The sequence below is a fragment of the Bombina bombina genome, chromosome 3 (assembly GCF_027579735.1).
Source record: "Bombina bombina isolate aBomBom1 chromosome 3, aBomBom1.pri, whole genome shotgun sequence".
NCBI classification, from domain to species: domain Eukaryota; kingdom Metazoa; phylum Chordata; class Amphibia; order Anura; family Bombinatoridae; genus Bombina; species Bombina bombina.
This window is the reverse complement of record NC_069501.1, coordinates 849,045,176-849,073,001: the sequence shown is the minus strand read 5'-3', so window position 1 is coordinate 849,073,001 and position 27,826 is coordinate 849,045,176. Positions and strand designations below refer to the sequence as shown.

At 40.4% G+C, this 27,826-nt stretch overlaps 1 protein-coding gene across 2 annotated transcripts in view; it reads right to left on the bottom strand.

The window, feature by feature from the left end:
• The window catches only part of TMTC4 (transmembrane O-mannosyltransferase targeting cadherins 4), a 270,820-nt gene that overhangs the window by 193,453 nt on the left and 49,541 nt on the right, over positions 1-27,826 (bottom strand). For both annotated transcript variants that reach the window (XM_053707811.1, XM_053707810.1), the window contains exons 4-5: positions 13,723-13,945; positions 12,136-12,223 (exon numbers count right to left, since the gene is read on the bottom strand). In XM_053707811.1, the coding sequence (XP_053563786.1) occupies positions 12,136-12,223; positions 13,723-13,945 (311 nt within the window). The remainder of the gene's footprint in view (positions 1-12,135; positions 12,224-13,722; positions 13,946-27,826) is intronic.

Sequence of the window (27,826 nt, the reverse complement as noted above, 5' to 3'; positions counted from 1 at the left end):
AGAGGTAGCAGAAGCTTTTTGACCTCTCCTCTGCCCAGAGTAAACGACAAACAGAGAAGACGTTTGTCGAAATTCCTTAGTTGCCTGTAAGTAAAATTTTAGAGCACGGACTACATCCAGGTTGTGCAGTAGACGTTCCTTCTTCGAAGAAGGATTTGGGCACAAAGAAGGAACAACAATCTCTTGATTGATATTCCTGTTAGTAACTACCTTAGGTAAGAACCCAGGTTTAGTACGCAGAACTACCTTATCCGAATGAAAAATCAAATAAGGAGAATCACAATGTAAGGCTGATAATTCAGAGACTCTTCGAGCCGAGGAAATAGCCATTAAAAATAGAACTTTCCAAGATAACAACTTTATATCAATGGAATGAAGGGGTTCAAACGGAACGCCCTGTAAAACATTAAGAACAAGGTTTAAACTCCATGGTGGAGCAACAGTTTTAAACACAGGCTTAATCCTGGCCAAAGCCTGACAAAAAGCCTGGACGTCAGGAACTTCTGACAGACGTTTGTGTAACAGAATGGACAGAGCTGAGATCTGTCCCTTTAATGAACTAGCAGATAAACCCTTTTCTAAACCTTCTTGTAGAAAAGACAATATCCTAGGAATCCTAACCTTACTCCAAGAGTAACCTTTGGATTCACACCAATATAGGTATTTACGCCATATCTTATGGTAAATCTTTCTGGTAACAGGTTTCCTAGCCTGTATTAAGGTATCAATAACTGACTCAGAAAACCCACGTCTTGATAAAATCAAGCGTTCAATTTCCAAGCAGTCAGCTTCAGAGAAGTTAGATTTTGATGTTTGAAGGGACCCTGTATCAGAAGGTCCTGTTTCAGAGGTAGAGACCAAGGTGGACAGGATGACATGTCCACCAGGTCTGCATACCAAGTCCTGCGTGGCCACGCAGGTGCTATTAGAATCACTGATGCTCTCTCTTGTTTGATTCTGGCAATCAATCGAGGAAGCATCGGGAAGGGTGGAAACACGTAAGCCATCCTGAAGTCCCAAGGTGCTGTCAGGGCATCTATCAGGACTGCTCCTGGATCCCTGGATCTGGACCCGTAACGAGGAAGCTTGGCGTTCTGTCGAGACGTCATGAGATCTATCTCTCGTTTGCCCCAACGTCGAAGTATTTGGGCAAAGACCTCCGGATGGAGTTCCCACTCCCCCGGATGAAAAGTCTGACGACTTAAGAAATCCGCCTCCCAGTTCTCCACTCCCGGGATGTGGATTGCTGACAGGTGGCAAGAGTGAGACTCTGCCCAGCGAATTATCTTTGATACTTCCATCATAGCTAGGGAGCTTCTTGTCCCTCCCTGATGGTTGATGTAAGCTACAGTCGTGATGTTGTCCGACTGAAACCTGATGAACCCCCGAGTTGTCAACTGGGGCCAAGCCAGGAGGGCATTGAGAACTGCTCTCAATTCCAGAATGTTTATTGGCAGGAGACTCTCCTCCTGACTCCATTGTCCCTGAGCCTTCAGAGAATTCCAGACGGCACCCCAACCTAGAAGGCTGGCGTCTGTTGTTACAATTGTCCAGTCTGGTCTGCTGAATGGCATCCCCCTGGACAGATGTGGCCGAGAAAGCCACCATAGAAGAGAATTTCTGGTCTCTTGATCCAGATTCAGAGAAGGGGATAAGTCTGAGTAATCCCCATTCCACTGACTTAGCATGCACAGTTGCAGTGGTCTGAGGTGTAAGCGTGCAAAGGGTACTATGTCCATTGCCGCTACCATTAAGCCGATTACCTCCATGCATTGAGCCACTGACGGGTGTTGAATGGAATGAAGGGTGCGGCAAGCACTTTGAAGTCTTGTTAGCCTGTCCTCTGTCAGGTAAATCTTCATTTCTACAGAATCTATAAGAGTCCCCAGGAAGGGAACTCTTGTGAGTGGAACGAGTGAACTTTTCTTTTCGTTCACCTTCCATCCATGTGACCTTAGAAATGCCAGTACTAACTCTGTATGAGACTTGGCAGTTTGAAAGCTTGAAGCTTGTATCAGAATGTCGTCTAGGTATGGAGCTACCGAGATTCCCCGCGGTCTTAGTACCGCCAGAAGAGCTCCCAGAACCTTTGTGAAGATTCTTGGAGCTGTAGCCAATCCGAATGGAAGAGCCACAAACTGGTAATGCCTGTCTAGGAAGGCAAACCTTAGGTACCGGTAATGATCTTTGTGAATCGGTATGTGAAGGTAAGCATCTTTTAAATCTACAGTGGTCATGTACTGACCCTCTTGGATCATAGGTAAAATTGTCCGAATAGTCTCCATCTTGGACGATGGAACTCTTAGGAATTTGTTTAGGATCTTTAAGTCCAGGATTGGTCTGAAAGTTCCCTCTTTTTTGGGAACCACAAACAGATTTGAGTAAAACCCCTGTCCCTGTTCCGATCGTGGAACTGGATGGATTACTCCCATTAACAAGAGCTCTTGTACGCAGCGTAGAAACGCCTCTTTCTTTGTCTGGATTGTTGACAACCTTGACAGATGAAATCTCTCTCTTGGAGGAGAGTATTTGAAGTCCAGAAGGTATCCCTGAGATATTATCTCTAGCGCCCAGGGATCCTGGACATCTCTTGCCCAAGCCTGGGCGAAGAGAGAAAGTCTGCCCCCCACTAGATCCGATCCCGGATCGGGGGCCCTCAATTCATGCTGTTTTAGGGGCAGCAGCAGGTTTCCTGGTCTGCTTGCCCTTGTTCCAGGACTGGTTAGGTTTCCAGCCTTGTCTGTAGCGAGCAACAGCTCCTTCCTGTTTTGGTGCAGAGGAAGTTGATGCTGCTCCTGCTTTGAAATTACGAAAGGAACGAAAATTAGACTGTCTAGCCTTAGCTTTGGCTTTGTCCTGAGGCAGGGCATGGCCTTTACCTCCTGTAATGTCAGCGATAATCTCTTTCAACCCGGGCCCGAATAAGGTCTGCCCTTTGAAAGGTATATTAAGCTATTTAGACTTAGAAGTAACATCAGCTGACCAGGATTTTAGCCACAGCGCCCTGCGTGCCTGAATGGCGAATCCTGAATTTTTCGCCGTAAGTTTAGTAAGATGTACTACGGCCTCCGAAATGAATGAATTAGCTAGTTGAAGGACTCTAAGCCTGTCCGTAATGTCGTCCAGAGTAGCTGAACTAATGTTCTCTTCCAGAGACTCAATCCAGAATGCCGCTGCAGCCGTGATCGGCGCAATGCATGCAAGGGGTTGCAATATAAAACCTTTTTGAACAAACATTTTCTTAAGGTAACCCTCTAATTTTTTATCCATTGGATCTGAAAAAGCACAGCTATCCTCCACCGGGATAGTGGTACGCTTAGCTAAAGTAGAAACTGCTCCCTCCACCTTAGGGACCGTTTGCCATAAGTCCCGTGTGGTGGCGTCTATTGGAAACATTTTTCTAAATATCGGAGGGGGTGAGAACGGCACACCGGGTCTATCCCACTCCTTAGTAACAATTTCAGTAAGTCTCTTAGGTATAGGAAAAACCTCAGTACTCGCCGGTACCGCAAAATATTTATCCAACCTACACATTTTCTCTGGTATTGCAACTGTGTTACAATCATTCAGAGCCGCTAACACCTCCCCTAGTAATACACGGAGGTTTTCCAGTTTAAATTTAAAATTTGAAATATCTGAATCCAGTCTGTTTGGATCAGAACCGTCACCCACAGAATGAAGTTCTCCGTCCTCATGTTCTGCCACCTGTGACGCAGTGTCTGACATGGCCCTAATATTATCAGCGCACTCTGTTCTCACCCCAGAGTGATCACGCTTACCTCTTAGTTCTGGTAATTTAGCCAAAACCTCAGTCATAACAGTAGCCATATCCTGTAATGTGATTTGTAATGGCCGCCCAGATGTACTCGGCGCTACAATATCACGCACCTCCCGAGCGGGAGATGCAGGTACTGACACGTGAGGCGAGTTAGTCGGCATAACTCTCCCCTCGTTGTTTGGTGAAATTTGTTCAATTTGTACAGATTGACTTTTATTTAAAGTAGCATCAATACAGTTAGTACATAAATTTCTATTGGGCTCCACTTTGGCATTGCAACAAATGACACAGGTATCTTCCTCTGAATCAGACATGTTTAACACACTAGCAAATAAACTTGCAACTTGGAATACAATTCAATTAGAATAATATTAAAAACGTACTGTGCCTTTAAGAAGCACAGAAGATCTATGACAGTTGAAAATTAATAAATTGAAACAGTTATAGCCTCAATCCTTATAAACAACACAACTTTAGCAAAGGTTTAATCCCATTAGCAAACATAACAAATTCTGAAAGCAAATTACAGAATAAACGTTTTTTATCTCAGTCAACTATGATTCTCACAGCTCTGCTGAGAGAAATTACCTCCCTCAAAATAAGTTTTGAAGACCCCTGAGCTCTGTAGAGATGAACCGGATCATGCAGGAAATACAATGAGCTGCTGACTGAAATATCTGATGCGTAGCAAAAGCGCCAAAAAACGGCCCCTCCCCCTCACACACAGCAGTGAGAGAGAACAGAAACTGTCAGAAAAAAGATTAAGCAACTGCCAAGTGGAAAAATAGTGCCCAAACATTTATTCACTCAGTACCTCAGCAAATGAAAACGATTTTACATTCCAGCAAAAACGTTAAACATAATTTCTAGTTATTAAACAGCTTTATGTACTTCTTACAGTGTAATTCTAGTGAAGTACCATTCCCCAGAATACTGAAGTGTAAAGTATACATACATGACATTATATCGGTATGGCAGGATTTTCTGATCAATTCCATTGTCAGAAAATAAAAGCTGCTACATACCTCTATGCAGATTCATCTGCCCGCTGTCCCCTGATCTGAAGTTTACCTCTCCTCAGATGGCCGAGAAACAGCAATATGATCTTAACTACTCCGGTTAAAATCATAGCAAAAACTCTGGTAGATTCTTCTTCAAACTCTGCCAGAGAGGTAATAACACACTCCGGTGCTATTTTAAAATAACAAACTTTTGATTGAAGATATAAAACTAAGTATAATCACCATAGTCCTCTCACACATCCTATCTAGTCGTTGGGTGCAAGAGAATGACTGGGAGTGACGTAGAGGGGAGGAGCTATATGCAGCTCTGCTGGGTGAATCCTCTTGCACTTCCTGTTGGGGAGGAGTAATATCCCAGAAGTAATGATGACCCGTGGACTGATCACACTTAACAGAAGAAAGACAATATTCTAGGAATCCTAACCTTACTCCATGAGTAATTCTTGGATTCACACCAATAAAGATATTTACTCCATATCTTGTGGTAGATTTTCCTGGTAACAGGCTTTCGTGCCTGTATTAAGGTATCAATTACTGACTCGGAGAAGCCACGCTTTGATAGAATCAAGAGTTCAATCTCCATGCAGTCAGTCTCAGAGAAATTAGATTTGGATGATTGAAAGGACCTTGTATCAGAAGGTCCTGTCTTAGAGACAGAGTCCATGGTGGAAAGGATGACATGTCCACTAGGTCTGCATACCAAGTCCTGCGTGGCCACGCAGGTGCTATCAGAATCACCGATGCTCTCTCCTGTTTGATTTTGTCAATCAGTCGAGGGAGCAGAGGAAACGGTGGAAACACATCAGCCAGGTTGAAGAACCAAGGCGCTGCTAGAGCATCTATCAACGTCGCTTCTGGGTCCCTGGACCTGGATTCGTAACAAGGAAGCTTGGCGTTCTGGCGAGACGTCATGAGATCCAACTCTGGTTTGCCCCAACGTTGAATCAACTGAGCAAACACCTCCGGATGGAGTTCCCACTCGCCCGGATGGAAAGTCTGACGACTTAGAAAATCCGCCTCCCAGTTCTCCACGCCTGGGATATGGATTGCTGACAGGTGGCAAGAGTGGTACTCTGCCCAGCGAATTATATTTGAGACTTCTAACATCGCTAGGGAACTCCTGGTTCCCCCTTGATGGTTGATGTAAGCCACAGTCGTGATGTTGTCCGACTGAAATCTGATGAACCTCAGTGTTGCTGAGGCCCAGCCAGAAGAGCATTGAATATCGCTCTTAACTCCAGAATATTTATTGGAAGGAGTTTCTCCTCCTGAGTCCACGATCCCTGTGCCTTCAGGGAATTCCAGACTGCACCCCAACCTAGAAGGCTGGCATCTGTTGTTACAATTGTCCAATCTGGCCTGCGAAAGGTCATACCCTTGGACAGGTGTACCCGAGACAACCACCAGAGAAGAGAATCTCTGGTCTCTTGATCCAGATTTAGCAGAGGGGACAAATCTGTGTAATCCCCATTCCACTGACTAAGCATGCATAATTGCAGCGGTCTGAGATGAAGGCGCGCAAATGGCACTATGTCCATTGCCGCTACCATTAAGCCGATTACCTCCATACACTGAGCTACCGAAGGGCGCGGAATGGAGTGAAGAACACGGCAAACATTTAGAAGTTTTTATAACCTGGACTCCGTCAGGTAAATTTTCATTTCTACAGAATCTATAAGAGTCCCTAAGAAGGAGACTCTTGTGAGTGGGGATAGAGAACTCTTTTCCTCGTTCACTTTCCACCTGTGCGACCTCAGAAATGCCAGAACTATCTCTGTATGAGACTTGGCAACTTGAAAGCTTGACGCCTGTATCAGGATGTTGTCTAGACACGGAGCCACCGCTATGCCTCGCGGTCTTAGAACCGCCAGAAGTGAGCCCAGAACTTTTGTAAAGATTCTCGGGGCTGTAGCCAACCCGAAGGGAAGAGCTACAAATTGGTAATGCCTGTCTAGAAAGGCAAACCTTAGAAACCGATGATGATCTTTGTGAATCGGTAGGCATCCTTTAAGTCCACTGTGGTCATGTACTGACCTTCTTGGATCATGGGTAGGATGGTCAGAATAGTTTCCATTTTGAAAGATGGAACTCTGAGGAATTTGTTTAAGATCTTTAGATCCAAAATTGGTCTGAAGGTTCCCTCTTTTTTGGGAACCACAAACAGATTCGAATAAAAACCCTGTCCTTGTTCCGTCCGCAGAACTGGATGGATCACTCCCATAACTAGGAGGTCTTGAACACAGCGTAGGAATGCCTCTTTCTTTATCTGATTTGCAGATAGCCTTGAAAGATTAAATCTCCCTTGTGGAGGGGAAGCTTTGAAGTCCAGAAGATATCCCTGAGATATGATCTCCAACGCCCAGGGATCCTGAACATCTCTTGCCCACGCCTGGGCGAAGAGAGAAAGTCTGCCCCCTACTAGATCCGCCGCCGGATAGGGGGCCGTTCCTTCATGCTGTCTTAGAGGCAGCAGCAGGCTTTCTGGCCTGCTTGCCTTTGTTCCAGGACTGGTTAGGTTTCCAGGCCTGCTTAGATTGAGCAAAAGTTCCCTCTTGTTTTGAAGCGGAGGAAGTTGATGCTGCACCTGCCTTGAAATTTCGAAAGGCACGAAAATTAGACTGTTTGGCCTTTGCTTTGGCCCTGTCCTGAGGAAGGGTGTGACCCTTACCTCCAGTAATGTCAGCAATAATTTCCTTCAAACCAGGCCCGAATAAGGTCTGCCCCTTGAAAGGAATGTTGAATAATTTAGACTTCGAAGTCACGTCAGCTGACCAGGATTTAAGCCATAGCGCCCTACGCGCTTGGATGGCGAATCCGGAATTCTTAGCCGTTAGTTTAGTCAAATGAATAATGGCATCAGAAACAAATGAGTTAGCTAGCTTAAGTGTTCTAAGCTTGTCAATAATTTCAGTCAATGGAGCTGTATGGATGGCCTCTTCCAGGGCCTCAAACCAGAATGCCGCCGCGGCCGTGACAGGCGCAATGCATGCAAGGGGCTGTAAAATAAAACCTTGTTGAATAAACATTTTCTTAAGGTAACCCTCCAATTTTTTATCCATTGGATCTGAAAAAGCACAACTGATCTCAACCGGGATAGTAGTACGCTTTGCTAAAGTAGAAACTGCTCCCTCCACCTTAGGGACCGTCTGCCATAAGTCCCGTGTAGTGGCGTCTATTGGAAACATTTTTCTAAATATAGGAGGTGGGGAAAAAGGCACACCCGGTCTATCCCACTCCTTGCTAATAATTTCTGTAAGCCTTTTAGGTATAGGAAAAACATCAGTACACACCGGTACCGCATAGTATTTATCCAGCCTACACAATTTCTCTGGTACTGCAACTGTGTTACAGTCATTCAGAGCAGCTAATGTTCGGATGTTCTCAAGCTTAAATTTAAAATTAGAAATCTCTGAATCAGGATTCCCCGAATCAGAGATGTCACCCACAGACTGAAGCTCTCCGTCCTCATGATCTGCATATTGTGACGCAGTATCAGACATGGCCCTTACAGCATCTGCGCGCTCTGTATTTCTCCTAACCCCAGAGCAATCGCGCCTGCCTCTTAATTCAGGCAACCTGGATAATACCTCTGACAGGGTATTATTCATGATTGCAGCCATGTCCTGCAAGGTCATCGCTATGGGCGTCCCTGATGTAAGTGGCGCCATATTAGCGTGCATCCCCTGAGCGGGAGGCGAAGGGTCTGACACGTGGGGAGAGTTAGTCGGCATAACTTCCCCCTCGTCAGAATCTTCTGGTGATATTTCTTTTATATTTAAAGACTGATCTTTACTGTTTAAGGTGAAATCAATACATTTAGTACACATTCTCCTATGGGGCTCCACCATGGCTTTCAAACATAATGAACAAGTAGTTTCCTCTGTGTCAGACATGTTTAAAAAGACTAGCAATGAGACTAGCAAGCTTGGAAAACACTTTAAACAAGTTTACAAGCAATATAAAAAACGTTACTGCACCTTTAAGAAACACAAATTTGAAATAACAGTGAAAAAAGGCAGTTACACTAACGAAATTTTTACAGTGTATGTAACAAGTTAGCAGAGCATTGCACCGACTTGCAAATGGATGATTAACCCCTTAATACCCAAAAAATAATAAAAGACAAAAACGTTTTTTTTTTGTTTTGTTTTTTTTTTCAAACAGTCACAACAACTGCCACAGCTCTACTGTGGCTTTTTACCTCCCTCAAAAACGACTTTGAAGCCTTTTGAGCCCTCCAGAGATGTCCTGGATCATGCAGGAAGAAGCTGGATGTCTGTGTCTGTAATTTTTGCTGTGCAAAAAAACAGCAAAATAGGCCCCTCCCACTAATATTACAACAGTGGAAAGCCTAAGGAAACCGTTTCTAGGCCAAATTCAAGCCAGCCATGTGGAAAAAAACTAGGCCCCAATAAGTTTTATCACCAAATACATATAAAAACGATTAAACATGCCAGCAAACGTTTTATATTACATTTTTATAAGAGTATGCATCTCTATTAATAAGCCTGATACCAGTAGCTATCACTGCATTTAAGGCTTTACTTATATTAGTTCGGTATCAGCAGCATTTTCTAGCAAATTCCATCCCTAGAAAAATATTAACTGCACATACCTTATTGCAGGAAAACCTGCACGCCATTCCCTCTCTGAAGTTACCTCACTCCTCAGAATATGTAAGAACAGCCATGGATCTTAGTTACTTCTGCTAAGATCATAGAAAACGCAGGTAGATTCTTCTTCTAAATACTGCCTGAGATACACAGTACACTCCGGCACCATTTAAAAATAACAAACTTTTGATTGAAGAATAAACTAAGTATAAAACACCACACTCCTCTTACGACCTCCATCTTGGTTGAGGCTTGCAAGAGAATGACTGGGTATGACAGTTAGGGGAGGAGCTATATAGCAGCTCTGCTGTGGGTGATCCTCTTGCAACTTCCTGTTGGGAAGGAGAATATCCCATAAGTCAGTGCTTTCCAAACTGTGTGTCGGGACACACTAGTGTGTCGGCAGCAGTGTGTAGGTGTGTCCCTGCTTCAGCACAAATTTTTTTAAATTTAATTTTTTATTTATTTTTTGGTTTCTGACTTTCCGCCTGCCTGCTATGCATATCACATGGTTGACACGTGATTGATACCCAGTGGGTCACAGATCATCTTAACCAATTGGCGCAGCTCAGTGGGAACTGAAACTATTCCCATTGGCAGCTTTGGCGGCACATTGGCTCCTGACTGCACGTGTAGTCTCCTTAATTGGCTCGTGACTGCATGTGTAGTCAGTGAGTGGACCAGCAGTGTGTTTGCAGCGTGGGCAGTAGTCAGTCCAGCTCACGGAGCTCTGAGGGCGGCAGCTTAAACGCTGAGCTGAAGTCAGAAGTCAGTGGGGTGTTTTTGCAGCTAGCTCCCAGTAGTGCATTGCTGCTCCTGATATATGGATAGGAAGGGGAAGCTTAAAAATGCTTGATGATGAAATGCGAGTGTTTATCTAATATTACACCAAATATTCAGAAATTGTGTTCATCCCATCAACCTCATACAGCCCATTAAACTAGTAAGTAGCTATTGGTGTTATTAAACTTTTTTTTAATTCTTGCACATACTTACTGTTACTTGTAAATACATTATGTTATTATATAATGTATGTATGTATGTGTCCATATCTTTTAAAACAAGTTAGTTTAACCTCCTTTTTGCTAGAACAACTGAATTAATTACTGTGTCGCGAAATTATGAAGGTCGAAAAAGTGTGTCACAACATGAAAAGTTTGGAAAGCTCTGCCATAAGTAATGGATGATCCGTGGACTGGATACACTTAACAAGAGAAATCAACCCGATCGAGTACGATTGGGTTAATTGACACATCCCTGCTGGTGGCCAATTGGCCGCAAGTCTGCAGGGGGCGGCGTTGCACCAGCAGCTCTTGTGAGCTGCTGGTGCAATGCTGAATACGGAGAGCGTATTGCTCTCCGCATTCAGCGAGGTCTTGCGGACCTGATCAGCACTGTCGGATCAGGTCCGCAAGACCTTTGATAAATAGGCCCCATAATCTTAAAAACCTCACTTTTCCAGGCTGGGTTGGGAGCTTCAGAGTTACAGCAAGATACAGTTAGTATTAAGAAGTTACAACTTGGGCCTTTTTCCCCCTGGTTATTAAAGGCATATGAAACCCAAAATGTATCTTTCATGATTCAGATACAGCATGTGATTTTAAGCCTTTTTTACACCCCAGTGCTGAGCCAATTTTTTTGCTACCTACATTTAAACCCTATTGTAAGTCAAATTCCAAGGCGTGACCCACACAAATTATAGATTGTTTTTTTCAGCAGGCCCAGTGGATTCAAAATATGCCATTATCATATTTATAGTTCATGGCATGCCAGATAGCTGTGGCAGAAACTGTAAAAAATATGTATAATTTTTGCATAGATTTTAGTAAATAATGTTAAAAATAATCAAGTGACCACTGCCGTTACTGTGATCACCTTACTAAATTGTCATCAAGGGTAACCACGCGTAAAAAAGGGGCTGATATGGGCTTTTGGGGGTTATAATGTAGATTTCAGAGACACCGTTGTGCAGTTCAGAAATAAAAGTAAACTGTGAAGTAAATTGGAAGCTTTTTTAAATGGCATGCTCTGTCTGAATTACAAAAGAAAATGTTTGGATTTCAAATCCCTTTAAGCCTATCATGCTATGGCCCCTTTAGTTAGTGTGACACACAAACTGCATATAAGGGGCAGTAAATTAAAAACTGAACTTAAATGGATTGGATAGAGCATGAAAATGTAAACACCACTAGAGAGCGTTAGTTCATGTGTGTCATATAGATAACATTGAGCTCATGCACGTGAAGTTACCCAGGAGTCAGCACTGATTGGCTAAAATGCAAGTCTGTCAAAAGAACTGAAATAAGGGGGTGGAATGGAATGGGTAATAAAGGGATTATCTATCTTTTTAAACAACAAAAATTCTGGTGTTGACTGTCCCTTTAAAAAAAAAAAAATTGCCATGTTTTACTGCTGGAGAGATTTAGTAAAGGAAGTGAAACAAAATAGGAGCCTCCTGTCTTGCAAAGAAATTGAAAAGTTGTTTAAAATGAATGTTCTTTCTAAATCCTGAAAGTTTAATTTTGACTTTACGGTCTCTTTAAATAATAAAACACCCACATATAACATAACAACCAATACAAAGCCATGGCATCTCAAGGGTAAACAATGTTTTCAACTGTTCCCATGATGGCCAGCCCTCTAGTTTGAGTCTGCATACAACAACAACAACAACAAAATAGCATGTTCTGTACCATCTCTAAAAATATAACAGCATACTTACTTCCTGGAAGTGATTTGCAGTACCCAAGAAATGATAATACAACAGATAATGCACAGAGCAGGTCTGCCCTACCAACAATTCCTGCAACCTGGAAGAAAAACAAAACAGCACGTTGCAAGTACTTTTCACATAGATTAAATTACTCAACAGAAGAAGATGCACAGCAATCTGAAAAATACTACATGCATTCTAAAACCTGACCTTAAAGGGGCCTGAAACACTAAGTTTTACTTTCATGATTCAGACAGAGCATACAATTTTAAACAGCTTTCCAGATTACTTCTGCTATCTAATTTGCTTTATTCTCTTGGTCTTTATTGAAAGAGCAGCAATGCACTACTGGGGGTTAGCTATATACACTGGATAAACAGAGGCATATTTGTGCTGCCTCTAATCAACAACTAGCTCCCAGTACTGTATTGCTAGGTATACCTCTCAACAAAGGATACAAAGGAAACAAAACAAATAGGATACTAGAAGTAAATTGAAAAGTAGCTTACAAGAGCAAGCTCTACCTGAATCAAAAGTTTAATTTTGGCTTTACTGTCCCTTTAAGTCTTTTTTAGTCATGTGACATAATTTTTTTTGAGAATGTTACAGTTATTACAATTTGTATTGTGTGTTACTTAGATCATTAGTCATTATATTAATATAAAATTACACAGTACCCATGTTGCACATTTCTATAAGGAAAATAAATTAATCAGAATATGAATATATTTTAGAGAACTGTGCAGCATATCAATGTTAAGTAAATTAATAAAATGATGGTATTCTATGTTAATAGGTATTATTACACTATTGCTCAAAGCAACAAAACATATTTAAAAGCAAAACCACGAAAGTGCTTTTAATTCAAAATGAATTAATACATAAAGCAGCAAAAAAACATGTTAAAGGGGCAGTCTAGTCAAAATTAAACTTTCATGATTCAGATAGGGCATGCAATTTTAAACAACTCTCCAATTTAAATTCTTCATCATCAAATGTGCTTTGTTCTCTTTGTATTCTTTGTTGAAAGCTAAACCTAGGTAGGCTGATATGCTTATTTCTAAGCCCTTAAAGGTCGCCTCTTAGCTGCGTTTGGACAATTATTTTATTGTGTGCCATATAGATAACTTTGTACTCACTCCCATGGAGTCAACACTGATTGGCAAAAATGCAAGTCTGTCCAAAGAACTAGAAAAAGGGAGCAGTCTGCAGAGGCTTAGATAAAAGGTAATCACAGAGGTAAAATGTATATTAATATAACTGTGCTGGTTATGCAAAACTGGGGAATGGGTAATAAAGGGATTATCTATCTTTTAAAACAATAACAATTCTGGAGAAGACTGTCCCTTTAAAAAACTAATTTATAACAGTCTTTGTGAGCTGCAAAATATTCGATTTTGGTCTAATCCAAGCTTGAGAGGTTTCAGACACTCACTTTTAAAGTAGGTGTGAATATTTCTGTAAATTAGCCCATGCTTGGTTTTAGTTCAGTTACGGCATGATTAGAATTTCTTTAATAACATCATAAAACTGATTTTATTCTTTTTCACATAATCACTATGTGGTTATTGGCTATATTAAAAGGGAGATACTTACACACTCAGTATGTACCGGATGAACAGCAAAAAGCAATGCCGCTAACAAAGATGCTTTGGGAAAAGAAATTGCCCTTTTGCCTCTATTGTTATTATTATACGATATTCCACCAAACAACTTTGTGAACACATTGAGCATCAGAACAGAGACTATACAGTGTAGTAATATATTGACAAGGTGAAATCCCGGAGGATGCAATCCACCAGCGATGCTGTAATTCATTCTGAAAACAAAAATACAAATACATTATGCATAAAGTATCTTATGCTCACACAACTAAAGTTAATCTTATTTTATATTGTGAGAGGACAAAAAAATGAAAATATGACTTTCATGATTCAGATAAAACATGCAATTTAAAGAGACCTTTAAATTCACTTCTGTTATCAAATTTACTTGTTCACTGGTTATCCTTTGATGAAACGCATACCAAGGTAGGCTCAGGAGTAGCAATGCAGTGCACCACTGGAAACTAGCTTGTGATTGGTGGCTGCACACATATACGTCTTGCCACTAGCTCACCAGAAGGTTGTCTTTTACCCATGTGGATATATGCCAAAATATAAATATGCTCGGACATATTTAAAGGAACAGTAAAGTCAAAATTATATTTCATGATTTAGGTAGGGCATGCAATTTTAAACAATTTCCAAATTTACTTGAATTATCACATTTGCTTTGTTCTCTTGGTATTCTTTGTTGAAAGATAAACCTAGGTAGGCTCATATACTAATTTCTAAGCCATTGAAGGCCGCCTCTTATATCAGTGCATTTTGACAGTTTTTCACGATTAGACAGTGCTAGTTCATAGGTGTCATATAGATAACATTGTGCTCACTACTGTAGCGTTATTTACGAGTCAGTGCTGATGAAAAATGCAAGTCTGTCAAAAGAACAAAGATAAGGGAGCAGTCTGCAGAGGCTTAGATACAAGGTAATCATAGAGGTAAACAGTGTATTAATATGCAAAACTGGGGGATGTGTTAATAAAGGGATTATCTATCTTTTAAACAATAAACATTTTCAAGTAAACTATCCCTTTAAGCATTTCCTTTTTAGACTGATGTGCTTTTAAAAGTTATGTGTACAAAATGTTAGCAGCATAAAATAACATCAACATCTTTGGAATTTAAACATATTGAAGCAAACTAGGGTGGATACAAATCAATGTTTTTTTTATTTAATACTTTTTGATGAAAAATCTATCTAAAGATAGTTTTCTTTTTAATATACATTATAATCCAAATCTTTACAGTTCAAGCAAATTAGGGTGAACAAAAATCAATTAAATAAATGGTATTTTTATTTATATCAGTTTTTCTTTATTTAAATAGGATTTTTTAAATAAAATGCTTTTTGATGATAGTTTTCCATTTAAGATACGATTTAATCCAAAAGTTATTCAACCGAAAATAAGAATTTGTTTTTAATTATACAGCATGAGGCTGTATATTGATGGCTGAAATATTTTTTTTTGGATAAATTAAGTCCATTAATCCATTTACAATGTTATGCGTTTCTAGAGGTTTCTGTTAGATCATTTGGCATTTTTTCTATTTAAGAGATATTATCACATATTTGTGGTTTTGTAGTTCTCAAAACTGTGAATTTGTGTTTGCAGAAATAACAACCTAGGGTGGAGACAGTCATAAGTTACTATTAAAGCAGGAACACTATTGGATATATAGACTAAGGACAATCACCCCACTAGGACTAAATCGTGAATGGGATATGAGTTACTTTTTTAGATTAATACCTAAAACAATTCAAATACATAATATTAAACATCAAGTGAGTGGATAATTAGAATGAGTTGAACCTCATCAATATAGATAAGAACAGGCATAGAGTTTAACTTCAATTCCATTCCCATAAACATTTATTAAAATTATTTTAGTCAGAAAATCTCATTTAATTTGTGGCAGATTTGGTTAATTATTTTCCCCATCTTTTGTGATGTAAATCAATTAAAGGGACACTGAACCCAATTTTTTTTTTCTTTCGTGATTCAGATAGAGCATGCAATTTTAAGCAACTTCCTAATTTACTCCTATTATCAATTTGTCTTCATTCTCTTGCTATCTTTATTTGAAAAAGAAGGCCTCTAAGCTTTTTTATTAGTTCAGACCTCTTGACAGCACTTTTTTATTGGCAGATGAATTTATCTACCAATCAGCAAGAACAACCCAGGTTGTTCACCAAAAATGGGTCGGCATCTAAACTTACATTCTTGCTTTTCAAATAAAGATACCAAGAGAATGAAGAACATTTGATAATAGTAGTAAATTAGAAAGTTGCTTAAAATGTCATGCTCTATCTGAATCATGAAAGAAATAATTTGGGTTCAGTGTCCCTTTAAGTTTAGCTATTATATTGTCTATAATGACTTACGATTTAATATTGGTAATTTGTTGCTTTAGTTTGCAAGGTACTGTTTATTTCACATTTATAACCATCATAATATAGCAGCTTTGTTCAAACATTAGGCTTATTTTCTTGTTACATATGTAAATTAGATTAATTGTATTCAACATTTGTTGTCATTTTATTGTAATGATTTTATTGGTTGCTTTCCCTTTAAATTGGGTGATGGCTCCATGCTGGAAAATCCTATGATTAAGTGCCGACATCGGGCATGAAACATCTAAGGATCATGTGGCTTCTAACCTCCATGTTTTAAATTTTCCTAATAAAAGTTATTTTTTACTTTTTTTGTATCATTTGTGGTGCCTTTTTGTGCGGCTGCATTTCTATGTTGCTGTTCCTGTAGAAATAACATGTCTGTTCTTCAAAGCAAACATAGTATAAAATAGACATTTAAAGATGAGAAATAGACCTTAAAAAGGGACATAAGCCTATTTTTTTCCTTTATAAATCAGAGCATACAATTATACAACTTTCAAATGTACTATTATCAAATATGCTTCATTATCTTGGTATCCTTTGTTAAAGGAGCAGCAATGCACTACTGGGAGCTAGCTAAACACATTTGGTGAGCCAATGTCAAGAGGCATGTGCAGCCACCAATCAGCAGCTAGCTCCCAGTAGTGCATTGCTCTGAGCCTAATTATACAGATACCAAAAGAACAAAACACATTTGATAACAAAAGTTAATTGGAAAGTTGTTTACAAGTGCAAGTTCTACCTGAATCATAAAAGTTTGATTTTGACTTTATTGTCCCTTTGTCTTTTTAGTCATGTGACATAAGTCCTTTAATTCCATTGTTCCCCTGCAATTCTATGTACAATGAATCAGCTGCTTAGTAAGTTTCAAGAAACTCAAAGAATAGAAGATTGTTTGGAGTAAACATAAGTGTGTGAGGAGAGAGGGACTAACAGTAAAAATGAAAACAAAACGTATAATGTTATTGTTTTAGTTAAACGATTTAAATTGTTATTATTAACGTATTGATGCTTTTTGTCATTCCAATAAAGTGCAGATGAAAATCTGATCAAATATGAATGACTAACCAATTTATCTGGAGTTTGCCTCCGAATAATTTGTATGTATTTCTAAAGGTATATCAGCTAAATCAGTCATTTTCTGATATAACTGGAAAAAATAATCTGAAAAGATATTATTCTAAAAATGAAACCTTTATGTAGGAAACCATGCCTTAAAATGAGTCTTACTGACTAGTGATTTAAATCAAATCCACTCTGAAGTAAATACATATTCCTTACTAACCACTGCCAGCTATTTTGCATTAACAGTAATAAATTGTTAGACGTGCATTCGTCTTCGGACGAATATGTATTAGTCCAAATTTTGTCCCATTTGTCCGCAAAATGAGTGGACGAAAGGAAATGGGACCAAAATGGCATGTAACAAATATTTGGATGTTTATTAGTCGCTTTTGTTTTTTTTTGGCACATTTGGTGCACAAAAAAATGGGAGCACAGGAAACACAGGAAAGGGGGAAGAAGCCGAGATTGTTTGACAAATCAGCACCTTCATTTGCAGTGATGTACAGGAGGGCAGTCCATTCATGTGTACAACATCCCCTGTCCAATTCAGACAGAGCATTACTAAATGATTTATTTTTGAGGGCCAACATGTCACACATTGAATATTAAACAGGCTTGTCCAATCCACTGTTAACCTACCATAGGGAGGAGTTAGTCTTAGTGAATATCAGCCATCTTTTAGTAATTTAGCCAGTGCAGTGGTGTGTGCCTATGTCAGCTTGCTGTGCTGTTTTTTGTTGTAAAATGTGCAAAATCAGATTTTTTCTTGCAGTGCAGTGTAAAAGCACACATTCTGCAATATTTTTTTACTCTGGGTACAAGGAATTTATAATTTGTTTTATTAGGTTAGTGTTAAAGAGTTATAGCTTAATATTGCAGCAGAGACATAGCTGGCATTGGTAGGTAGTCTCCTGCCTTTGAGCCAGATTAAGGGGTTTATTGCAGGTGTTTGCGCTCTTCGGCCTTACTGCTGGTGTTACTAGTTGAAAGTAAACTCAATCGCTTAATCCCAATCGCGATTTACCCTAGAATGATGAATGCGTCCTCAGAGCTATGGTTAAATGTTTTGCAAAACTAAAAAGTTTAACAAAGCACATCAAAAATACATTACAGAGAATAGTTACACTCATAATAACACTAGCTAATAAAAAAATTATTATAAAAAAAAAAAAAAATTGCACCCAAAAGTTATAAGGGCTCAAAGATATGAGGTATCAGGCAAAGGGCTCTAACATTGAGATACATACGTATTCATGTCTAAAAACAAAATTTATGCTTACCTGATAAATTTCTTTCTTTTGCGATGTACCGAGTCCACGGATTCATCCTAACTTATGGGATATTGTCCTTCCTGACAGGAAGTAGCAAAGAGAGCACCACAGCAAACTCAACCCACCAGTCATTCGACTGAAGGCCAAGGAAGAAAAGGAGAAACTATAAGGTGCAGAGGTGACTGAAGTTTACATAAAAAATACTATCTGTCTTGAATAGACAGGGCGGGCCATGGACTCGGTACATCGCAAAAGAAAGAAATTTATCAGGTAAGCATAAATTTTGTTTTCTTTTGCAAGATGTACCGAGTCCACAGATTCATCCTAACTTGTGGGATATCAATACCAAAGCTTTAAGACACGGATGAAGGGAGGGACAAGACAGGAACCTAAAAGGAAGGCACCACTGCTTGCAAAACCTTTCTCCCAAAAATAGCCTCCGAAGAAGCAAAAGTATCAAATTTGTAAAATTTGGAAAAGTTATGAAGCGAAGACCAAGTCGCAGCCTTACAAATCTGTTCAACAGAAGCATCATTTTTAAAAGCCCATGTGGAAGCCACCGCTCTAGTGGAGTGAGCTGTAATTCTTTCAGGAGGCGGCTGTCCAGCAGTCTCATAAGCCAAACGGATGATGCTTTTCAGCCAAAAGGAAAGAGAGGTAGCCGTAGCCTTTTGAGCTCTATGCTTTCCAGCATAGACAACAAACAAAGAAGATGATTGGCGAAAATCTTTGGTTGCCTGCAAATAAAACTTCAAGGCACGAACCACGTCCAAGTTGTGCAACAGACGGTCCTTCTTAGAAGAAGGATTAGGACACAGAGAAGGAACAACAATTTCCTGATTGATATTCCTGTTAGAAACAACCTTAGGGAGGAACCCAGGTTTGGTACGCAAAACCACCTTATCAGCATGGAAAACAAGATAAGGAGAGTCACATTGTAATTCAGATAGTTCAGAAACTCTTCGAGCTGAAGAGATAGCAACTAGAAACAGAACTTTCCAAGATAGAAGCTTAATATCTATGGAATGCATGGGTTCAAACGGAACCCCCTGAAGAACTTTAAGAACTAAATTTAGACTCCATGGCGGAGCAACAGGTTTAAACACAGGCTTAATTCTAACTAAAGCCTGACAAAAAACCCGAACGTCTGGGACATCTGTCAGACAGAATAGACAAAGCAGATATCTGTCCCTTTAAGGAACTAGCGGACAATCCTTTCTCCAATCCTTCTTGGAGAAAAGACAAAATCCTAGGAATCCTGATCTTACTCCATGAGTAGCCTTTGGATTTGCACCAAAAAAGATATTTACGCCATATCTTATGATAGATCTTCCTGGTGACAGGCTTTCGAGCCTGAATCAAGGTATCTATGACCGACTCAGAGAAACCCCGCTTTGATAAAATCAAGCGTTCAATCTCCAAGCAGTCACTTGCAGAGAAATTAGATTTGGATGCTTGAATGGACCTTGAATCAAAATGTCCCCTCTCAGTGGCAGAGTCCATGGTGGCAGGGATGACATATCCACCAGGTCTGCATACCAAGTCCTGCGTGGCCACGCAGGCGCTATCAAAATTTACCGAAGCTCTCTCCTGTTTGATTCTGGCAATCAGACGCGGAAGGAGGGGGAATGGTGGAAACACATAAGCCAGGTTGAACGACCAGGGTACTGCTAGAGCATCTATCAGTACTGCCTGAGGATCCCTTGACCTGAATCCGTAACGAGGAAGTTGGGCGTTCTGACGAGACGCCATCAGATCCAATTCTGGTGTGCCCCATAGCTGAACCAGTTGAGCAAACACCTCCAGATGGAGCTCCCACTCCCCCGTATGAAAAGTCTGACGACTTAGAAAATCTGCCTCCCAGTTCTTCACCCCTGGAATATAGATCGCTGATAGATGGCAAGAGTGAGCCTCTGCCCATCGGATTATCCTGGAAACCTCTATCATCGCCAAGGAACTCCTTGTTCCCCCCTGATGATTGATATAAGCCAGTGATTTTCAACATTTTTTTGTGCCGTGGCACACTTTTTTACATTAAAAAATCCTGCGGCACACCACCATCCCAAAATTTTACAAAATCACACATTGTAGAATAATACAGCACATATTATACATCATAATGATTGTCTGTGAATGAATGTCAATATGTCATGGCTGTAAATGATGCCTGTCTGTCTGCCTGATGAGCCTGTCACATCAAAACAAGCAAAATTTAAAAAATATGTCACACTGTTCTCAGTCTGCTGCGGCACACCTGAGGATCTCTCATGGCACACTAGTGTGCCATGGCACACTGGTTGAAAAACACTGATATAAGCTACAGTCATGATGTTGTCCGACTGAAACCTGATGAAGCCGGCCGAAGCCAGCTGAGGCCACGCCTGAAGAGCATTGAATATCGCTCTTAATTCCAGAATATTTATCGGTAGGAGGGCCTCCTCCCGAGTCCACAAACCCTGTGCTTTCAGGGAATTCCAGACTGCACCCCAGCCCAGTAGGCTGGCGTCCGTGGTCACAATAACCCACGCTGGCCTGCGGAAACACATTCCCCTGGACAGATGATCCTGTGACAACCTCCAAAGAAGAGAGTCTCTGGTCTCTTGATCCAGATTTATCTGAGGAGATAAATCTGCATAATCCCCATTCCACTGTTTGAGCATGCATAGTTGCAGTGGTCTGAGATGCAAGCGAGCAAACGGAACTATGTCAATTGCCGCTACCATAAGTCTGATTACCTCCATACACTGAGCCACTGACGGCCGAGGAATGGAATGAAGAGCTCGGCAGGTGGTTAAAATCTTTGATTTCCTGACCTCCGTCAGAAATATTTTCATGTCCACCGAATCCATCAGAGTTCCCAGGAATGGAACTCTTGTGAGAGAGGAATAAGAGAACTCTTTTTCATGTTCACCTTCCACCCATGAGATCTTAGAAAGGCCAACACTAAGTCTGTGTGAGACTTGGCAAGTTGGAAAGTCGACGCTTAAATTAAGATGTCGTCTAAATAAGGCGCCACTGCTATGCCCCTCGGCCTTAGGACCGCCAGAAGGGACCCTAGCACCTTTGTGAAGATTCTTGGCGCCGTGGCCAACCCGAAGGGAAGAGCCACAAACTGGTAATGCCTGTCCAGAAAAGCAAACCTGAGGAACTGGTGATGATCTTTGTGGATAGGAATGTGTAGATACGCATTCTTTAAATCCACGGTAGTCATATATTGACCCTCCTGGACCATTGGTAAAATAGTCCGAATGGTCTCCATCTTGAATGATGCAACTCTTAGGAATTGGTTTAGGATCTTGAGATCAAGAATTGGTCTGAAGGTTCCCTCTTTTTTGGGAACCACAAACAGATTGGAGTAGAAACCTTGCCCCTGTTCTGTTTTCGGAACTGGGCAGATCACTCCCATGGTTAAAAGGTCTTCTACACAGCGTAAGAACGCCTCTCTTTTTGTCTGGTTTACAGACAATTGGAAAGATGGAATCAATTTCTACGGCCCAGGAGTCCTGAACATCTCTTGCCCAGGCCTGAGCAAAGAGAGAAAGTCTGCCCCCTACTTGATCCGGTCCCAGATCGGGGGCTACCCCTTCATGCTGTCTTAGTGGCAGCAGCAGGATTTTTGGCCTGTTTACCCTTGTTCCAAGCCTGGTTAGGTCTCCAGGTTGGCTTGGATTGAGCAAAGTTCCCCTCTTGCTTTGCAGCAGGGGAAGAGGAAGCGGGACCACCCTTGAGGTTTCGAAAGGAACGAAAATTATTTTGTTTGGTCCTTGTCTTATTTGACTTATCTTGAGGGAGGGCATGACCCTTCCCTCCAATGATGTCTGAAATGATCTCTTTCAGTGCAGGCCCGAATAGGGTCTTACCTTTGAAAGGGATGGTCAAAAGCTTAGATTTAGATGACACATCAGCTGACCAGGACTTAAGCCATAACGCTCTACGCGCTAAAATGGCAAAACCTGAATTCTTTGCCGCTAACTTAGCAAGATGAAAAGCGGCGTCTGTAATAAAAGAATTAGCCAACTTAAGGGCCTTAATTCTGTCCAAAATATCATCTAGCAGGGTCTCCATCTGAAGAGCATCTTCTAGAGCCTCAAACCAAAAAGCAGCTGCAGTGGTTAACGGAACAATGCACGCTATAGGTTGAAGAAGAAAACCCTGATGAACACAAATTTTCTTTAGGAGACCCTATAACTTTTTATCCATAGGATAAATGAAAGCACAACTGTCTTCAATAGGTATAGTTGTACGCTTAGCCAGAGTAGAAATAGCTCCCTCCACCTTAGGGACCGTCTGCCATGAGTCCTTTATGGTGTCCGAAATGGGGAACATTTTCTTAAAAACAGGAGGGGGAGCGAATGGAATACCTGGTCTATCCCACTCCTTAGTAACAATGTCCGAAATCCTCTTAGGGACCGGAAAAACATCAGTGTAAACAGGAACCTCTAAATATTTGTCCATTTTACACAATTTCTCTGGAACGACAATAGGGTCACAATCATCCAGAGTAGCTAAAACCTCCCTGAGCAATAAACGGAGGTGCTCTAGCTTAAATTTAAATGCCGTCATATCTGAATCCGTCTGAGGGAACATCTTTCCTGAATCAGAAATCTCTCCCTCAGACAGCAAATCCCTCATCCCTACCTCAGAACATTCATGAGGGAATATCGGATACAGCTACTAAAGCGTCAGAAGGCTCAGCATTTGTTCTTAACCCAGAGCTACTGCGCTTCCCTTGCAACCCTGGCAGTTTAGATAAAACATCTGTGAGGGTAGTATTCATAACTGAAGCCATATCTTGCAAGGTGAAAGAATTAGACGCACTAGAAGTACTTGGCGTCGCTTGTGCGGGCGTAACTGGTTGTGACACTTGGGGAGAACTAGATGGCGAAACCTGATTTCCTTCTGTCTGAGAATCACTTAATGCCAAATTCTTATAAGTCAAAATATGCTGTTTGCAATTTATAGACATATCAGTACAATTGGGACACATTCTTAGAGGGGGTTCCACAATGGCTTCTAAACAAATTGAACAATGAGTTTCCTCAGTGTCAGACATGTTTAACAGGCTAGTAATGAAGCAAGCAAGCTTGGAAAACACTTTATTTAATGAAAAAAACACAATTTGCAAAAACGGTACTGTACCTTTAAGAGAAAAAAAAGGCATACACAAACTGCAAAACAGGTTAAAATTGCTTCAAAAATTCCAAAATTTTAACAGTGTACCCACTAAGCTTTAGAAGGATTGCACCACAAGTAAAAAAGCAATAGACCCCCAAATAAAAATAAATAAATTGATAATTGTCTAAAACCGGTTAAAAAACCCTAAAGCACCTTGCCACAGCTCTGCTGTGGCCCTACCTGCCCTAAGGAAGCGATAATATGGGGTTTAAAGCTTCAATTAGTCCCTCAGAAGACTATAAGGACCTCAGGAGAAGTTGTTTGCTGCTTGTAAATGTAGGCCCCGCCCACCTCACTCGATGTTGCTGGGGCCTACACAAAACTAACAAATCCTGCCTGACAGCCATGTGGGTTATAAACAACCCCAAAGAACCCTCAAGCAAATGTCCCATAAAACAGAAAACGTTACTCCCAGACACAAAAACGTTTGTCCCAAATTCACATAACAAACTGAGTGCCCACAAAAAATTAACCCTTTATGCAAGCTAGTAAAAACCTCTGATAACACTAGGATTACGGCTTACCCTTCCCCTAATGGGGACACTGTCAGCCTTTCTGAGTTAACACAGTCTCTGCAGAAAATATGACTGAACATACCTCATTGCTGAATAGCAAGAAACCATTCCTCACACTGAAGTTTTCCTGTACTCCTCAGCTCATGTGGGAACAGCAGTGGACCTTAGCTACAAATGCTAAGATCATCATCCTCCAGGCATAAATCTTCATCTATGTCCTGCCTGAGAGTAAATAGTACAACACCGGTACCATTTAAAAATAACAAACACTTGATTGAAGATAAAATAAAACTAACAGTTTAACACCTCTTCTCTTTACCCTTCCTGTTTAGAGCCAGCAAAGAGAATGACTGGGGGGTGGAGTTAAGGGGGGAGCTATATAGACAGCTCTGCTGTGGTGCTCTCTTTGCTACTTCCTGTCAGGAAGGACAATATCCCACAAGTTAGGATGAATCCGTGGACTCGGTACATCTTGCAAAAGAAAATGTATATACAGTTGTGCTCATAAGTTTACATACCCTGGCACAATTTATGATTTCTTGGGCATTTTTCAGAGAATATGAATGATAACACAAAAAACTTTTCTTTCTCTCATGGTTAGTGTTTGGCTGAAGCCATTTATTATCAATCAACTGTGTTTACTCTTTTTAAATCATAATGACAACAGAAACTACCCAAATGACCCTGATCAAAAGTTTACATATCCTGGCGATTTTGGCCTCATAACATGCACACAAGTTGACATAAATGGGTTTGAATGGCTATTAAAAGGTAACCATCCCATTCCGCACCTGTGATCTATTTTCTTGTAATTAGTGTGTGCGTATTAAAGGTCAATGAGTTTCTGGACTCCTGACAGACCCTTGCATCTTTCATCCAGTGCTGCACAGAAGATTCTGGATTCTGAGTCATGGGGAAAGCAAAAGAATTGTCAAAGGATCTGCGGGAAAAGGTAGTTGAACTGTATAAAACAGGAAAGGGATATAAAAAGATAACCAAGGAATTGAGAATGCAAATCAGCAGTGTTCAAACTCTAATCAAGAAGTGGAAAATGAGGGGGTTCAAATGAGGGGGTTCTGTTAAAACCAAACCACGGTCAGGTAGACCAACTAAAATTTTAGCCACAACTGCCAGGAAAATTGTTCGGGATGCAAAGACAAACATACAAATAATTTCAGGGGAAATACAGGGCTCTCTGAAAACATGTGGTGTGGCTGTTTCAAGATGCACAATAAGGAGGCACTTGAAGAAAGATAGGCTGCATGGTCGAGTCGCCAGAAGAAAGTCATTACTACACAAATGCCACAAAGTATTCCGCTTACAATAGGCCAAACAGCACAGAGACAAACCTCAAACCTTCTGGCACAAAGTTATTTGAAGTGATGAGACCAAAATTTAGCTTTTTGGCCACAACCATAAACGCTACATTTGGAGAGGAGTCAACAAGGCCTATGATGAAAGGTACATCATTGCTACTGTGAAACATGGAGGTGTATCGCTGATGTTTTGGGGATGTGTGAGCTACAAAGGCACAGGAAATTTGGTCAGAATTGATGGCAAGATGAATGCAGTATGTTATCAAACAGAACCCCTCATTTTCCACTTCTTTATTAGAGTTTGAACACTGCTGATTTGCATTCTCAATTCCTTGGATATCTTTTTACATCCCTTTCCTGTTTTATGCAGTTCAATTACCTTTTCCCACAGATCCTTTGACAATATTTTTGCTTTCCCCATGACAGTGCAGCACTGAATGAAAGATGCAAGGATCTGTCAGGAGTCCAGAAACTCATTTACCTTTTATATACACACACGTATTACAAGCAAACATATCACAGGTAAGGATGGTTACCTTTAATAGCCATTCAAACCCCTATGTGCCAACTTGTGTGCATGTTATCAGCCCAAAATCACCAGGGTATGTAAAATTTTGATCAGGGTCATTTGGGTAGTTTCTGTTGTCATTATGATTTAAAAATGGTAAACCCAGTTGATTGATAATAAATGGCTTCAGCCAAACACTAACCATGAGAGAAATAAAAGTTTTTGTGTTATCATTCATATTCTCTGAAAAATGGCCAAGACATCATAAATTCTGCCAGGGTGTGTAAATGTATGAGCACAACTGTATGTTTTAACAGACATATATACACATTTAAACACATAAATACAGATGTATAGATATATAGACATATATAGAAGTGCATTGGAGCCCTTTGAAGTTAAGAAGATGAAAACATGAAAAAATATTTATGCAATATTCATCTATACCATCATCGCATTTGCAACGCGTCCGTCTGTCTTGCCAGTTGCGCATGCATCCTCAAAGGAATGTTGGCAGCGCGAGGCAGCCAAAAGAATTCCCCTGGATGCACCACCCTGCCATTTTATAACTGTCTGCAATAAGTAATAAAATAAAAAAATAACTGCCCGCAGTAAAAAAAAAAAAAAAAAAAAAAGCCCATACGAACTATTAAGAAAAAAAATATATAAACTAACCGCCCGCACAAAGTATGAAGAAAAAACCCCAATAAAACTATTAACCCCTAAATCAGCCAACCACATCGCAAACTACCTAATACATATATTAACCCCTAATCTCCCAGCCCCCCACAACGCATTAAACCTAATTTACCTATTAACTCCTAAACCGCCAACCCCAACGCAAAAAACTAATTTAATGACTAAGCCCCCTAGCCTAACACCCCCTAAATTAACCCCTTAATTACATAAAAAAACAACTACATTACAATTAAAATTTAATCTACATTAATCTAAAATTACAGAAAATAAAAAAGGCAAACATAACAAAAAATAATAAACAACACTATGCAAAATAAAAAAAATTAAACCTAATCCCTATAAAAATAAAAAAGTCCCCCAAAATAAAAACACCCCCTAATCTAAGAATAAACTACCAATAGCCCTTAAAATTGCTTTTTGTAGGGCATTGCCCTAAAGAAATCGGCTCTTTTACATTAAAAATAAACAAAGTCACCCCTAACAGTCAAACACTTCACCCACCAAACCCCGCAAAATGAAAAAACCTAACACTAATAAACCTAAACTACCCATTGCCCCTAAAGGCACATTTGTATGGGGCATTGCCCTTAAAAGGGCATTCAGCTCTTTTTGAAATTGCCCAATGAACCCTAATCTAAAAAAAAATTAAAAAAAATCTAACACTAAAGCCCCAAATAGGTACTCACAGTTTTAGAAGTCCGGCGGAGGTCTTCTTCCAGGCGGGTCCATCATCTTCATCCACAGCAAAGGCGGCGCAGAGGTCAAGAGCGGTCTTCCCAGATGTGGCGATGCTCGGCGGTGGTCATCTGTGGTGGCGTCGGCGGTCCTAGGCGGCATGGAGGCTCCTCTTCATCCGATGTCCGTCGTATACTGAATATTGAATGCAAGGTACTGCAATCAATTTGGGGTACCTTGCATTCCTATTGGCTGAATTTTTCAAAACAGCCAATAGGATTAGAGCTACTGAAATCCTATTGGCTGTTCAAATCAGCCAATACAATTTCAGTAGCTCTCATCCTATTTCAAAATCAGCCAATAGGATGAGAGCTACTTAAATCTTATTGGCTGTTTGAACAGCCAATATGATTTCAGTAGCTCTAATCCTATTGACTGTTTTTAAAAATTCACCCAATAGGAATGCAAAGTACCCCA